Source organism: Anser anser (assembly GCF_964211835.1).
Source record: "Anser anser genome assembly, chromosome: 11".
Taxonomy (NCBI): Eukaryota; Metazoa; Chordata; class Aves; order Anseriformes; family Anatidae; genus Anser; species Anser anser.
Window position 1 is genome coordinate 20,394,572 of NC_139732.1, and position 16,699 is coordinate 20,411,270.

General features: G+C 43.2%; 1 protein-coding gene across 14 annotated transcripts in view; it reads right to left on the bottom strand.

Annotated features, from left to right (window-relative positions):
• Positions 1 to 16,699, bottom strand: part of LOC310905355 (uncharacterized protein) — a 177,283-nt gene that overhangs the window by 99,192 nt on the left and 61,392 nt on the right. For 6 of the 14 annotated variants that reach the window (XR_014588963.1, XR_014588964.1, XR_014588965.1 and 3 more), the window contains exon 1: positions 5,517 to 7,171. The exons of 7 other annotated variants lie outside the window; for them this stretch is intronic. Coding sequence is in view for 2 of the 7 variants with exons in the window: in XM_083851529.1 (XP_083707655.1) it covers positions 5,517 to 6,044 (528 nt within the window). In the remaining 5 variants the exon portion in view is untranslated. Of the gene's footprint in view, positions 1 to 5,516; positions 7,172 to 16,699 lie in introns of those variants that run through there. One more of the 14 variants, XR_014588962.1, reaches the window with a different exon arrangement.

Consider the following 16,699-nt stretch of genomic DNA (forward strand, 5'->3'; position numbering starts at 1 on the left):
TTTTTTTTAAAGTTAGATTTCAGAGGCAGCAATCTCATTTGACAAGGATCACCACAAAAAAAAGTTTGTGTACTATGTAAAAAAAATAGCAGTTTGAGGATTATGGATGATGAAGTCCACAGCAAAACAAGATCTTCTTCCAGATCAATCATCCAGCTAACACCAATTAACACTGAAATTTAAACCCCATTTTTTCTTTTAGCAAGTAAAGAACACAACTCTCACATGCTACTAGCAGTGCTCTGTATTGACAGCATTCACACAACTGCAATGGAAATAGAAAAATTTATTGGAGTTTTGTTTCACCACTGAATCAAAATGCTGCACACCAAGTATTGTGCTGCTCAGGTTTTATTATTCACAAAACTAGTGAACAGCTTTTCCTCTACCCTGGAATCCTGCAGCTATCACAAACCTTCCAGTAACTTCCAGTTCTTCGACTGTTGTATATAGTGAAGGTCATTAAGTAGATGAAATCAAGTCTACTCTTAAAGTAGCTCTGTACTGCAAATTAAGTGCCAAAAAATAATGCTTTTCATTGCTTTTCATCATATTTTTCATTACATCACAGTATGATAAAATAATCAGACTAAGGACTCAGCATTCCCCAGGAGACTTAAACCCTATGCGCTGCATAGAAAGAAGTGACACAATTTAACATTCAGGCTTACGAAAAAAAAAAAAAAAGGATTGCAGTACTTTATAATCCATGTACAAAACAAACTCTAATAAAAAGCAAATAAACATCAGAATTTATATGCTATCAATTTGTTCTTCTAGCTGATGCAAGGAACTGGCATCCAAACCAACTTGCAGAGTGTATTTGTAGTTTACAGAATGTGTGCCAATCCCTGAATTTGTTTGTTACCTTTTCAGCTTCCTTTGTCTTTCGTACATGTTATATGTTTCTTAGTATATCAGCTAACAATTCAAACTCCATGCTGAGGATCCAAATATAGACAAACCACATTGCTGAAAATGCACCAACCCCCTCTAGTTTACAGCATCAGTGTCCAAGGGGCTTTTCGTCTCATAAGAAAGCTCCAGTTACTTCGTGTGCATTTGAAAATGCTTGTTTTTATTTGTAAGCCAAAAAGGTCAGTACACACTGAAGGCTACCACATTGGTGGAAAAATGACAAGGAATGTCTGCATAGCAAAAGTAAGAGAGCTGCTTGGATACTAGCTTGGGTTCAGATGATCCAAAGCCCTTTTCTCAGGGTGACTCAGGTGCACCTGCCGATAGCTCAGTGTGTCAGCAAATCCCCAGGGATGCCAACAGAAACTGGCCAGAGAAGCAGCAAATGTCTCCCAAGATATCTTTAACTTTGCTTGCTCAGTGGAAAGCAACACTGGCACATGACCCAGACTTCTGATTTAGGATGCTACCTATCCAAAAGGCACACTGCTGTGAAACACTGCTTTTGTTGCTCAGCAAGCTAGATGACAGATAGATGTGCCTCCTACGCAGTCACTCCTCTGACTCCAATATAGACACTGCCTCAGTCATTCCCAAGTGTTCCTCAAACAGTTCTGAAGCAGGACAGCAGCAAGAAAAATCTCTATCTAGTTTTGAAGCAAGGAGGATGGCACAAACTACATTTCATCTGCACAAGCATGCTTTATTCACGCATCTTTCATTCCTCGCTTTGTGTCTCCTGCAACAAAATAGTCTGACATTCATCTGGTGGGAGATAGCTGGGTACAGTTGCACTCTAATATAATAAAGTTCCCTGTGCTAATCCCCCAGGAATGCAGCAATTATCTCCTACCAGACAGGTTTTAAATGCTGCCTTCCAAGGAGATTATCCCATCCTCTTGCTCCCTTCTGTGCTAGCTGTACAAGGGATGACAGTAAATAGAATATGCCACTATCTCAAAGGTAACGAAGAGTCATTAGCTCCTGATCTCACAACGGATTCTGTGTGAAGCAAGGATGAGCCAGCTTCATACTAGTGCAGTCCTTTACTTAAAGCAAGAAGACGACGACTATGGTTTGCCATGGAAATCTTTTACACAGATTCACAGATTCACAGATTTTTCTAGGTTGGAAGAGACCTCAAGATCATCGAGTCCAACCTCCGACCTAACACTAAGTACTCCACTAAACCATATCCCCAAGCTCTACATCTAAACGTCTTTTAAAGACCTCCAGGGATGGTGACTCCACCACCTCCCTGGGCAGCCCGTTCCAATGCTTAATAACCCTTTCGGTAAAGAAGTACTTCCTAACATCCAACCTAAAACTCCCCTGTCGCAACTTTAGCCCATTCCCCCTCGTCCTGTCACCAGGCACGTGGGAGAATAGACCAACCCCCACCTCTCTACAGCCTCCTTTCAGGTAACTGTAGAGAGCGATGAGGTCGCCCCTGAGCCTCCTCTTCTCCAGGCTGAACAAGCCCAGCTCCCTCAGCCGCTCCTCGTAAGACTTGTTCTCCAGACCCCTCACCAGCTTGGTCGCCCTTCTCTGGACTCGCTCGAGCACGTCCATGTCCTTCCTGTAGCGAGGGGCCCAAAACTGAACACAGTACTCGAGGTGCGGCCTCACCAGAGCCGAGTACAGGGGCACAATCACTTCCCTCGACCTGCTGGCCACACTGCTTCTTATACAGGCCAGGATGCCGTTGGCCTTCTTGGCCACCTGGGCACACTGCTGGCTCATATTCAGCCGACTATCCACCAATACTCCCAGGTCCTTCTCGGCCAGGCAGCTTTCCAGCCACTCATCTCCCAGCCTGTAGCTCTGCTTGGGGTTGTTGCAGCCCAGGTGCAGGACCCGGCACTTGGCCTTGTTGAACTTCATGCAGTTGACCTCAGCCCATCGCTCCAGCCTATGCAGATCCTCCTGCAGAGCCTTCCTGCCCTCGAGCAGATCGACACACGCACTTAGCTTGGTGTCATCTGCAAACTTACTGAGGGTGCACTGGACGCCCTCATCCAGATCATCAATAAAGATATTAAAGAGGACCGGCCCCAGTACCGAGCCCTGGGGGACTCCACTAGTGACCGGCCTCCAGCCAGATTTGACTCCATTCACCACAACTCTCTGGGCCCGGCCATCCAGCCAGTTTCTAACCCAGCGAAGCGTACGCCAGTCCAAGCCCCGAGCAGCCAGTTTCTTGAGGAGAATGTTGTGGGGAACGGTGTCAAAAGCCTTACTGAGGTCAAGGTAGACCACGTCCACAGCCTTTCCCTCATCCACCAAGCGCGTCACTTGGTCATAGAAGGAGATCAGGTTCGTCAAGCAGGACCTGCCTTTCATAAACCCATGCTGACTGGGCCTGATCGCCTGCTTGCCCTGCAAGTGCCGCGTGATGACCCTCAAGATAATCTGCTCCATGAGCTTCCCCGGCACTGAGGTCAAACTGACAGGCCTATAGTTCCCCGGGTCTGCCCTGCGGCCCTTCTTATAGATAGGCGTCACATTGGCTAGCCGCCAGTCAACCGGGACCTCCCCCGATAGCCAGGACTGCCGATAAATGATGGAAAGCGGCTCGGCCAGCTCCTCCGCCAGTTCTCTCAGTACCCTCGGGTGGATCCCATCCGGCCCCATCGACTTGCGCACATCCAAGCTCCGTAGCAGGTCGCCAACCATTTCCTCATGGATAGCGAAGGCCACATCCAGCTCCCCATCCCCTTCCACCAGCTCAGGGCACTGGGTGTCCGGAGAACAACCGGTATTGCCGCTAAAGACTGAGGCAAAGGCGGCATTAAGCACCTCAGCCTTTTCCTCATCCTTAGTAACTAGGTTTCCCCTCGCATCCAGTAAAGGATGGAGATTCTCCCTAGTCCTCCGTTTCGCGTTGATGTATTTGTAAAAGGATTTTTTGTTGTCTTTAACGGCAGTAGCCAGGTTGAGCTCCAGATGAGCTTTGGCCTTTCTAATTTTCTCCCTGCACAGCCTCGCTACATCCTTGTAGTCCTCCTCAGTGGCCCGCCCTTTTTTCCAAAGATTATAAACCCTCTTTTTTCTGCTAAGCTCCAGCCGCAACTCTCTGTTGAGCCAGGCCGGTCTTCTTCCACGCCGGCTCATCTTTGGGCACGTGGGGACGGACCGCTCCTGTGCCATCACGATTTCCTTCTTGAGGAGCGCCCAGCCTTCCTGGACTCCTCTGCCCTTCAGAACCGCCTCCCAAGGGACTCGGCCAACCAGCGTCCTGAGCAGCTCAAAGTCAGCCCTCCGGAAGTCCAAGACAGCAGTTTTACTGGTCCCCTTCCTGGCCTCGCCAAGAATAGAGAACTCTACCATTTCGTGGTCACTCTGCCCCAGACAGCTTCCGACCACCACATCTCCCACCAGTCCTTCTCTGTTTGTGAAGAGAAGGTCTAGCGGGGCACCACCCCTGGTAGGTTCACTGACCAGCTGCGTCAGGAAGCTATCTCCCACGCTCTCCAGAAACCTCCTAGACTGCTTTCTCTGTGCCGTGTTGTGTTTCCAGGATATGTCCGGGAAGTTGAAGTCCCCCACGAGGACAAGCGCCGACGATTTTGCAACTTCTGTCAGTTGCCTATAAAACTCCTCATCCGTCTCCTCATCCTGGTTCGGCGGTCTATAACAGACCCCCACCAGGATGCTAGCCTTGCCGGCCTTCCCGCGGATCCTAACCCACAGGGATTCAACCTTATCATTCCCAGCCTGGAGTTCTACAACATCGAAAGATTCTCTAATGTAGAGAGCCACGCCACCTCCCCTTCTGTGCTGCCTGTCCCTCCTGAAGAGCCGATAGCCAGGCATTGCAGCACTCCAGTCGTGGGAGCGGTCCCACCACGTCTCCGTGATGGCAACCAAGTCGTAGCCTGCCTGCTGCACAATGGCTTCCAGCTCCTCCTGTTTGTTACCCATGCTGCGTGCATTAGTGTAGATGCACTTCAGCTGGGCCATCGCCTTCTTCCCCGGCCTAGCCATTGTTTCCCCCGGCACAGCTCCGACAAGCCTTGTTTGAGCCCCGTCCCCCTTCTTACCTAGTTTAAAGCTCTCTCTATGAGCCCCGCCAGCTCCTGGCCTAGGATCCGTTTTCCCCTTGGAGATAGAGACCCATCTGGGGCCATCAGGCCGGGTGCCGAGTAAAGCTCCCCATGGTGAAAAAACCCAAAATTTCTATGCTGGCACCAGCCTCTGAGCCACCTATTAACCACATGAGCTTTCCATGTCCTCTCCGTGCCTCTCCCTTCCCCCGTAGGGATGGACGAGAACACCACCTGCACTCCCGCTCCCTCCACCAATCGTCCCAGCCCCCTATAGTCCTGTTTGATGGCCCTGAGGCTTCTCTTTTCAACATCGTCACTGCCAGCCTGGACTATCAAAAGCGGGTAATAGTCAGAGGGGCGAACCAGGTTTGGAAGTTTCCTGGTAACGTCTCTGACCCTGGCCCCAGGGAGGCAGCAGACTTCCCTATGTGTGGGGTCAGGCCGACAAATAGGGCCCTCCGTTCCCCTGAGGAGGGAGTCGCCCACAACAATCACCCTTCTTTCTTTCTTGGTGGAGGCAGTCCTGAGGCGTGGAGTCAACTTCCTCACCTCAGGCATCCTCCCGGGTAGGCTTCCTACCTCATCCTCACCCACTGGTCTCTCCAGCTCCAGGGCCTCAAACCTATTGTTCAAGGGCACCTGGGAAGGCGGCGCCGGAAGGGGAGGGCATCTCCTGCGAGGTCGAGCAGGGACCTGCCTCCATTCCTCCTCAACTCGCAGGTCCCCTCCCTCTGCCCGATGGCAACAGGGCAGGGGGTCCACCCCCCTTTGGGGCGTCTCACCCTGGTCCCTCTCCCTCCGGTCCTGCAGGGAGTCGCTCCACCAGTCTATCTCCCGCTCGCACTCCCTGATATCCCTCAGCCTCTGCACCTCCTCCTTGAGCTCTGCCACCATGCGGACCAGGTCGTCCACCTGCTCGCACCTCACGCAAGCAGTCTCTCTGCCCCCCGCCGATGGCAGCAAGAGGCTCAGACACTCCCCGCATCCGGAGACCTGAACTGCCGCATGTTTGGACGGGCAGTCGGTCTGGGTGTGCACTGACTTCCTAGAGAAAGCACCGTGCCTGGTGGAGACCATCGCAGCCCAGCTGACAGGAGAGTGCCGTTAGAGGAGTTGTCCCTATGGGCGGGTGTGAGCGCTCCGCCCTGCCTGCCCGCCCTGCCCGCGCTCACTGCCTCGCTAACTGCCGCGTCACTCCCTGTTTGCCGGCCCTGCTCGCCGCGCTCCTGGTCGCTCGCGCTCCCTAAGGGCTGCCTTTGAACGGCCGGGGGGAGGAGCTGACGCTGACGCTGCTGGCCCCGCCTACGCCTCGTCAGCCTCCCTCACGAGGGCTGCCGGTGCCTGGCGGCTCCCTCACGTAGGCTCGATGCCCGAAAAATAGCCCTGCCTGTCCCGATCCCGCGCTCCGCTGCAGCACGCGTCTGCCCCGGAGCCGGTCGCCTCGGCAAGTTTCATTTTAAAGTTTAAAAGTTTCATTTTAAAGTTTAAAGTTTCATTTTAAGATTCGGTGTATTTTCTTTGCCCTTTATTTATACTCCTATGTACCAAAATGGAAAAGGGGAGAAGAGGATGAAATGAAAAAACCCCTACACACAGAAAAAAAAAGTTGCAGGCAAATAAGTTTCCATTTTTAAGAGATGGATCTTCCCCATCAAACTAGGCAATTGAAAAGCTTGTGTAACCTCCCATTCAGAAAGCTATCAAATTTATCCAGCTCATGCTCAGAGTATTCTTATCAATGTCGCCTGCAATAAGAGGGAGATTTGAAATATTCTTCCCTGCCCTCCCCTTGCCACAGTTGACCTTAAGAAAAAGGACTCTGCTGTAGAGTCCTGAAAACAACCAAGCAGAAACTGAGCTCTAACAGTACTTGCGCTGTACCATCAGGCGCTAGGGCAGGGCTCTGCAATACCAGGTAGCATTGCAATTCTGAATTTTAGAAGACTTCCCTTACAGGTTGATTGGCCACATCATATTTCAAGGCCAGAATCCACCTTCATTAGTCTGCTTGACTGTTTTTACATGGGAAACCACAGGAAAACCTTTTTAATGCAAGAGTGACATCATGACAGTTATAGAAGTTGTATAAAGGAAAGATCAATAGCAAAATCAAATAAGAAAACAACCTTGAAGTGACCCAAAGCTAACACTGCTTTAAGACAGCCAGATGTCTTATTAGCCAGTCTCATCGTCCCCATCCCCCACCCCCCCCAAGAAGAAAGCTGTAAAAGGATAATACAAACAGAAAAATATTCATATTAACACCATGTGCTATTAATTCATTATTCAACAATACATTTGTATCTTTCAACACCCAGTTTCTTAAGGCAGATACGAAAGAATTGCCTATCCAACTCTCATTATAAAGTTTCCAACATCCTGAGTGGAAGGTCCTGAGCTCTTCTCTTCCCCAGCAGTGATTTCAACCAGATCCCAATGCTTTCAGCCATCTCCTTAGCTCCTTTTCCTAGAGTCCAAACTTCCCATCAAGAAAGAACTCCTAAAAACTTCACTGAAGAATTTACTTTGAAATACCTTCGCTCCACTGTAGATACCAATGTCATAAAAGTAACAAGTGAAGGTGAAAAAAGTCAAAATTAAGATTAATTTAGGAGATTAATAGACATCCTCTGCTTTAGCTCATGTTTGCCACACATAGCTGAAAAGTCTGAGAGAGATATTCAGCCTCCAGAGAGCAGCAGAATGTCCTACCAGTATGACTCTATTAATCCCAGTCTCTTGTGGCCAAGTCTCTTAACAGAGTAGCTGTTATTCAATCCGTAGCATTCAAGAGTGATAAAGGAAAGGATTAAGGTGGGAATATGGAATCTGAGCATGTGTTAGAAAAATAATCCTTAATGTTAAAAAAGGTTCCATAAGAAAGAAGGTATCAAAATGAATATTAGAGTGCCAATGTGCAGCCACTTTCATTAGAGAAATAAAAAAGCCAGTGTCAGGGCAACAATATGGTTCCAATAAATATGCATTTGTAATATTTTGATCATATTGCACTGACTTTGCCTGCTCCCTACAGCAGCCTAAACTAGGCAGTAAGAAGGTTGATGCTGCCAATTTGCTGTTATCGCAGGCACAATAGCATATCGCTACCAAACTCGGACTGCTGCTTTAATGCTCAGGAGGCCTGCAGCAATCCAGTGGAAGTGTGTGTGGAAATATATATATACACACACACACACACACACGGAGTATAGGCAGAAAAGAGATGGTACAAGTAGACCAGGTCAGTTACAAACAGCACTAACAGCTCATTTACTGGACTCCCGATACTCCCACTTTCCAATCAATTAGCATCTCTCCAAGAAGTCCGTCACAGCAGGTAAGTCCTCTCCCCAGAACGTCTGGGGGAGCCAACATCAATTCCTGCTGCACAGTCCTGATGCTCTCACCTGTCACAGGGCATCACACCCAGCTACAAGGATCCCAGGATGCTCTTTTGTCTTTGCCCTGCCCTGTCTCCCACACAGCAAGATGGTTTTCACCATTAAAATATTGTCACACGCATGTGCTCGAGTCAAAAGAAGTTGCTATCATTGTAATTTTACTATCAAAAGTAGCCTACAGGCTGGAAAGAAAACCCCATGGGCTTTGATCATAGCTGTGCTAAACTTTTCCATACTTTCGACTTGATTATGTTAGGAATGGTTGATATTGGACTACTTTGAGGAAAACCAGATTGGATGCAGGGAGGGAAGGGAAGAGAAGAGCAATTACCACTGACAGCATTCTTGAGGTTTGAACTGTTCTATGGCACTTCTCTGGCTTAGCGTTCCCCCAATCTCTGCTGCTTCTTTCTTAGCAGAGCTGAATTCCTTTGAAAGTAAACTTTGTCTCAACACAACAGAAAGATGCTCATCTGAGACTAGAATTTGCCAAGTATCATATTAAAAAAAAAAAAAAAGTCCTTAGATTAGTCATTTCAGTGTGCAAATCTTGGATGAATTAGCGCTATATTTGGTTAGAATTGATTTTTTTTTATTATTATTTTTACAAACTGTCATTCCTTCTGTCCTGCCCATGACAAAAGTATATCACACAGGATTTGAAAACTTTCAAATCATTACTAGAAACCAAAGGAGAACTGAATACATTTTGTGTCCTAATTTATAGGATTTAATGACTCACTAATCAAACATTAAACCTAATGAGGTAAGCAGCTCAGAATAGAGCTTGATAAAGTACATGCTGCAGTATGAAAGTGCTCGGGAAATGCAGGCAAAAGGACAGAGAAGACAATTCAGCAAAAGCAGGGGTATTCAAATATATTAACTTTCATAATAGACTCTTGCTTTCAGCATCCTCATTTCTAGAGTTTGAAACGAGGCTGGTCATGGCAAATCAGTTGCATTTCCTTCCTAGATCATGGAAGGGAGTTGCAGTCATCTTGTGCTGGTCAAGCAGGGAAAGTTTAGAGGAGCATCTTCCAGGCAATGCAGTACTCCCAGCCTGCATTTCTCAGTGTCGTATATCAATCCCAAAGCTAAGGTAAATAAGGAGCTTTACAGATTTCTAAATGAATAAATGCAGCTTCCTGCTCTCAAGGATTTGCCCTTCTAAAAGCCTTGGTCCAAAGTAGACATAGCTAGCAAATCCTTCAGAAATTGTGGTGTGCACTTCACAAGTACAAACTCCTGTGTAGGATAGTGGAGAAACTATAAAAATAAGGCATTAAGTTTAAGCAATGACTTATTCAATGATGAGTAGAAGGAACATGATGATTTGTGTGTGCCATATGCACAGTATATTAAGAGGGATTTTCAGCACTGGTATTCCTATCAAAGACTTCAAACATCTATGACAAGCACTTTTCAAAAATCCTACGCTGCAGATGAAATCCTGGCCTCAGCAAAAGGAAAGCTCTGCATTTGTCCTCAGCTGATCAAGGATTGCACACCAGCTGCTTATAACAGAGAAATCCTTCTCGATAAGTCACTTTAAATTTCTTTGTCAGACATTTAGAGTTTTTAACAACCTGTATTAGAATATCTTTGAAGTACAGTTGAAGAATTAATTTTATTGCAACTGGCTTTGCCATACAAGTTGAATTAAGATCACCCCTACAGTTTTGTGATCTGTATCTGCAACAAGAGTCAACCGTTTCATTCAAAGAGCTTTAGGAACCTCCAGCCATTCAGAACAACCACAGGCCAGCTAGGACACTGGTATTTGACAGATGCAAGTGAAACTGTACAGCAAGGTCCAATATTTGAACTAGAGAGAAACAACTATGTTACTATCTATTGAATAACAAATGTTAAATACAGGTATTAAATCCTGCCAAGAACAGATACATATATATAAATACATACACCTATTTACAAATGTGTATAGGTACTGTGCCTCTCAAGCAATTCTTTAATACTAGTACATTTAACAGGAAACAAAGGTAGTAAAGAAGCCTGAAACAGAATAAGAAAAAAAAAAAGGTCTTCGTATATCCCCAGATGTCATTTTAACAACAGCTGATATATTACAACTGTATGCACTTTTTAACTGCAAGTAAAATAGCCATTACACTTGTAACATTTTATGTGCAATGTTATTGGAAAGAAAATGTCTTTGACAATATATATTTGAAAAATTGTTGCTCTTATTCACAATTCATGTATGCAGCCTTCCTGCAATATATCAAATCTATAGCCAGGCTTCCATCACATTACCTTTTAGGCAACAGTTAAACTGATACTCCGTGGTTTATAGAACAGAAAACCAAAAAAATATTTTGGAAAAAAAAAAAAAGATTATTTTGTCTGGTGGTAAAAAGAGGGACTTAATTAGAACTTTCTAGTTGTTTTTCTTGAAGTCCTGAGACCTAGGGATATTGCAATTAGCCTGAACACAGTCATTGTCACCAGTAAAGCATGAAATCCAGTGAATTGGGATGCATTAACTGCAGTGAATGAAAAATGTGTGCTTAATTTCCATTTTGTTCAGCTGTTGTTACTCTGACCACACCAAGAAAAAAACAAAAAACACCAAATTCACAGGTATTTAATAGAGGACAATTTTACATCCAGAAAAAAACTGGAAATAAAATGCCCCCATAGATTTGGACTATGGCAATGCACCTAATTTAAAACAAAAGGCCTTCTGAAAAAAAATATGTAATTTTTTAAAGAGCAAAATTAAGGTTAAGTGCAAAACAGAGGTACTATTAAATAATTTTAGGTTCATGAAATGAATTTGGTAGTTGGGACTCCTGCTTCTGAGCAAATAGGCTCCTCTAATTTTATGGAAGACAGCAACCAAACTTTATCCGTCCAAAAAAGTTATAGCAAATAATTCTAATTATCTTACTTATCTGATCTTTCTGTATACAGTACATACTTTAATTTTCACCTTAAAGTGGCAAACCATCAGAGAAGGCAGCTGAGCAGACAGACAGAATGATAGGGTTTACTGTGTGCAACAGCTATTAGAGATGGACTTTAATAAGTACGCTATCCATGAAACAGGAAGGAGTTCCCTAAAAGCAAACAGACAGACGATGCCAGCTTGATCCCTTACTTGCATGCTTTGGCATCAGTAACACGTGTGAAAGCTGAGCTACGTAGTAAGACAGACAAACAGCATTTAAAGTATTTTCTTGTTTGTATTCAAAGTGCCATTTTGGATTTGACTGTACAGCTTTACGTCATGGCTTCTGTACAAAAAAAGAAAAAAAAAACCTGTTTTTCCCATTGCTTATACATAGTTAACCAGGCATTCTCATGCTAGATTTCAAAGATAAGAATGTATTAGCTCACCCCTATGCTCATTAGAGTGGTTACATTATTGCTCTGTGTAGAGAGAGAGGTGGGTGTAAAACCACAGTGAAGATCTGGAAGTAGCGCTTCCCATTTTTGTGATCACTTAACATATACTTCCTCATTAAATGCAACATCAAGCATAACCTGCAAGGGTCAACACACCAGGGACAGAGCTGGAGCATTTGAATACAAATGCTGACACAAACTCCAGAGGAAAAAAAAAAAAAAAAGAGGAATATTCAGGTCTGTGACTGTGGTTTAAATGTACCTCTGTACCATCAATTGTAGTTGCCCATAGAAAGCCTATTGGAATTTTCCAGGCGTATACAAAAGCATAATTCCCATGCACACCTAAGACTTGATTCCATTCTGGTTGCCACATCACAGGTGTTCATGACAACAGCATTGACAGAGTAGGTGGAAGGAAATTTTAAAGTTAACTGAAAATCAGACTGGCAGATTTACATATACTGGTACCTCTAACAACACACAAAGAAAGGTGCACACATTCCTAAACACATCCTGTTATCGCTAGTTGTTGTCCCAATTTCAAAAGAAAACAAAATAAATTCTGGCTAGCCTAAATCAAAGTAGGTAGCAGCAATAACTCTAAAAACAACAGGAAAAAAGTTTCAAAATATGTGCTCCATAAATAAAATATACAAGGGGAAGCTGCGAGTGCAGTATTGATCCCAGTTGTAAGTTGAGATATAGAGAACTGCAGAGTTGGCACTCATAGTCTTCTGAATTGACAATAAATCCCTGGTTTGCCAGTATCCAAATTACTATTCTGCACATCTCTAGTTGGAGGGAAGCCATTAGTTAGGTTGGTTTCCTTACTCAGGAGGTAAAGGTAGAATTATCACGCAATGCCCTGTGGCCTGCTCTTTATTTACAACTTGCATGGGACCTTCTGCAAACTAGCGGGTAAAAATCATCTCAGTGAGTGAGTGCAACGTGGCCACGTAAAACAGAGCCAAAGAAAGAGAAAGGTAAGATGCTCTGAGAAATTTGTGGTATGTCTGATTACAGATACTGAAAAATGAAAGCTGAAAATCTATGCAGTGAGGGTGTGTGAGATGTAAAATAAACTGAAGATTGTTTTCCCGCTGTAGTCAAGAAGAGTAATTCAGATGTTGCACCAAGGGAATAGAGTTACAGGTATTTTTCTGTGTATTTTCTAGTATGCTCTCCTAAAGAGGGATTGCAGGGAAGACTGTCTGCTTCATGAATTCAGCAGAGTGGGGCAGACCTACCATTAGATGCTTTAGATATTCTTGAAAACAATGGTTTGGCTGATGCATGTGTCACACAACACATACCTCATACACACCAAAAGCATTTTTCTTAATTTCTGTGCTGAATATTTATTTCTTTGTTGTCACAGAAGAACTGTCACTGTGTTACAGTCTAAGAACCATTTTATGTAGCTTTGTCATGCACATCTAGTTTGCCATCTCCCTCTGAAACTATTCTTAGATACAGAAGGTGCTGACTCACAGGACATATTTTGCAGTTCTATCATTTTGAAAGTAAAGAAATGAACATTTAGAAAAAGACTTAATATCACTCACCATAAAACAAAGCTCTGCAGCTTTACATGGCACAATTTTATTTTTTTTTAAATGCAGCTTCATTTTTTGACATGTTCCTGATCACCTCAACAAAACACCTATAAATAAGTAGGCAAATGAAGAACCTAAACTGGCAAAAACAAGACCTGCAGAACACTTCACCTGGCAGACTGCTAGATTTGCATAGTAAATTCTGGCAGTTGACACTTCTCACAGTAATGTTTATTTCCATTCTGTCAAAATTTCTGCTAGGCCCCACTAAAACATTACCTACCTCTCACAATGGAGAGGTAATTTCTAAAGGTAGGCACCACCAAACCAAATTAGCTATCCTTCTAAACAGACCTTAGACAACTGGCAAATCTAGGTCGCAAGAAGATGTGAGCCCTGGTATTTTCTGATACAATACAGGGCTGTAGAGAAGGAAGCATTTACTTTCTTGAAGGCAAATTGGATCCGATCTGAAGCTAAACTTTACCAGAAATCCAACAGACCCCAGAAAACGTTAGCCTCAATCTTACTCTGATGTTCTTGAAGAGAAAGCAAATTTAAACATTCTTTAGCCCAAACCTTGTTAAAAGAATGAATTATTCATCAGATTGACTCCTCTTGATATTCTATGGGATTGCAGAGATTAAATTAAGGCACAAATTTTGTGAGCACCACTGCTAACATTAAAGAGAGCACTATGGTAGCTTTTGCACACACAGCCTACGTTCAAGATCAAAAGGTGGTTTTGAATATTTTAATAAGATTGTTTCACATTACAGTCACTTACTTGTTAACTAGCCCAAAGCAGCTACACTAAAGGTCAAAGCATCATGGAATACTCCTAAGAAGTTTAATATCAACATCTCTGATTTTATCTTAGATGAGCTTTAATGGTCTCACAGAAAGTCAGCCAGAGTCACAGCAATTCTTTTCTCAAACCAATAACCCTTCCCACTCCTTTAGAAGAGACACCAAACAATTAAAGACAAATATGGATGAGCACACTCTTCTTCACATCTGTTACATATTCACCTCTTTTCCTTCACTTTCTCTACTACTTCTTGTTTCCCTTTATTAAAGGAAAAGTTGTAGTTCAAAAACATTTCTCCAAGGCTGCAAAGCATTTTTAGATAGAAATGTTAGCAGACTACAGTGAAATGGGGAAAAGCAACAACTCAACTGATCAAGTGCCAAAATGGGGGAGAAGTAGGACTAGCAGATTAAATTAAAAAAAAAAAAAAATCTATAAATCTCACTTTACAGAAGTTGGAAAGAAAGCCAACAAAATATTGTACCACATTCATAAATTTAATAAGGGTTTGAAGAGGTTATTCCATCACCATATAATAGGTTATATGGCTGGGATACAAATATTCTATGATCAGTTTTATGAACCTAACTGAAGGCTTTAAAAACACTATCAAACAATACCGTGGGGCTAATACAACATCAATCGAAGTCACCGTGGATATTTTGTCAGATCCTATGACTTCACAGCAGGCCTCCTATGATAAACATGCAGTAGAAATAAGGGGCGCACTTTCCCAAAGCATCTCTGAAGCCTCACAGCTAAGACAAAAACAGAAGTATCATAGTTCAGCAGGACCAAAATAAACTACTACCTGGTTAGCTTGTAGCAAGTACAGCATGAAACATGGGAAGGGGAAAGAAAGGTAATCTGAGAAACATTGTAAAGAAATTGAAGAGCTGAAAGAGTTAAAAAAAAAAAAAAGGAAAAAAAAAGTCCTGCATCATACCCACTTCTATAGCAGTACCACTGAATACTGATCAATCATGAAATTATTTTTATAAAAGCCTAAAAATAAGTCATATATGAACAATTTACTGAAGAAGCCCACATCTGAAAGTCTGTGTTCTTGCAGAAAGTCAATAATTTAGTTTACCTGCAAAACAAAACTCATTTTGACCACATGTACTTTTTCTCAAAGATCAAGCTCCATCAAATCCAGTACAAACAGGGAAGGGACATCATCAGGCTTGAGCTTTTGCAAGTTGAGATGAAAGCCTGCTCAACAGCTGAAGCTTCTTAATGCACAACATTACCTCTCCTCCACTTTGGGCAAAACCTGTAATGAGCCACGGCAAGGTCCTCAGCCTGTTGCAATACTTGTAAATACAAAACAGGAAGAGAGAGAGATTTCTAGTAGTGCAGCCCCTACCCACACAGGACTTTTTTTGTGAAAAGCAAAAGTTTTGATTTAATCCCGACTTTTAATCCATTTTCTGTGCTTGCTTAAGAGAAGTTTAAGTCACTGCACAGGATTTAATTTGTATTAAGTAAAAAGTTTTATCATTATGGGGAAGAAAAATAGCTAAACAATAACAGTGAAAAGAACACCAAATAAATAAAAGCCACATGCTGGAAAACCATTTATCAAATATCATATTTTATTATTATTTTATAGTCTTGGAAAACCCACCAGCCCCTCTATTTTCTAAAGTACCAAGTTACTTTGCTTTAGTGATAGCAGAGCAGATGAGGTCACTGCCTGGCTCAGATTTTCTTTTCCGACTGTCTTTAAGCATGAATTGTATTGCCAAGTTGAAGCAGTCATGCTTTTATATTCAAACACCTCCAGCTCCTTATGCAAGATGTCCTAGCGCAAATGATTCTTAATAGATATTCTTTCAGAACTTCAGAAATATTTTCAAGTGGATAGCATCAACTTCAACCCCCATGGTTTTCCCATACGTTTTTTGATTATCAGGTCTTGCACTGAGCCAGGAAAGCGCTTGTTCAGATCATGAGGGAATTTACACTGTTGTGAAGCCAGGATTCCAGAGCGCTCTTCAGCAAGAAGTATTGAAGAAAACTAAGGAAATACATTGTTTTTTTACTGCCTCTCTAATTTGAGGTTAGGGACTTTATTCCACCTTGTCCTGATAGAAATACTCCACAAATATAACTAATGAAGATAACATCAGCAGATTCCAAGGACTTGCAGGATATTGATAGCTTCACTAAAGCTGTAGAGCCAGCTCTTTAACCAGTATAAACCAGCACAGCTCCAGCAATTAGCAAAAGTGTATCCATTCATGTCACTTGAAAAACTCCATCCTGGACATAGCTGCCCTGGTATCTAACAGGGCCTATTTCCACCAACCTCTCAATCACTCAGTGACTGGAAAATTAAAATAGTAAAGCTTAGAGAAATTGAAAGAAAGTATAAACTAGAACTAAATATTTAAATACGCATACTGAGAAGTTTTTTGTATGAAACTTCAGTTCTTCCATGTTTCCAAGGAAAAGTGAAGCTTAACTTTTTAATACTCATGGAGACATACCAATATGCATAAGCAGCAACAGAAAATAAATACACGTAATCCCACTGCAGACCATTAATGGAATAATGAGATGTCATTAACATGTAAAAAAAAA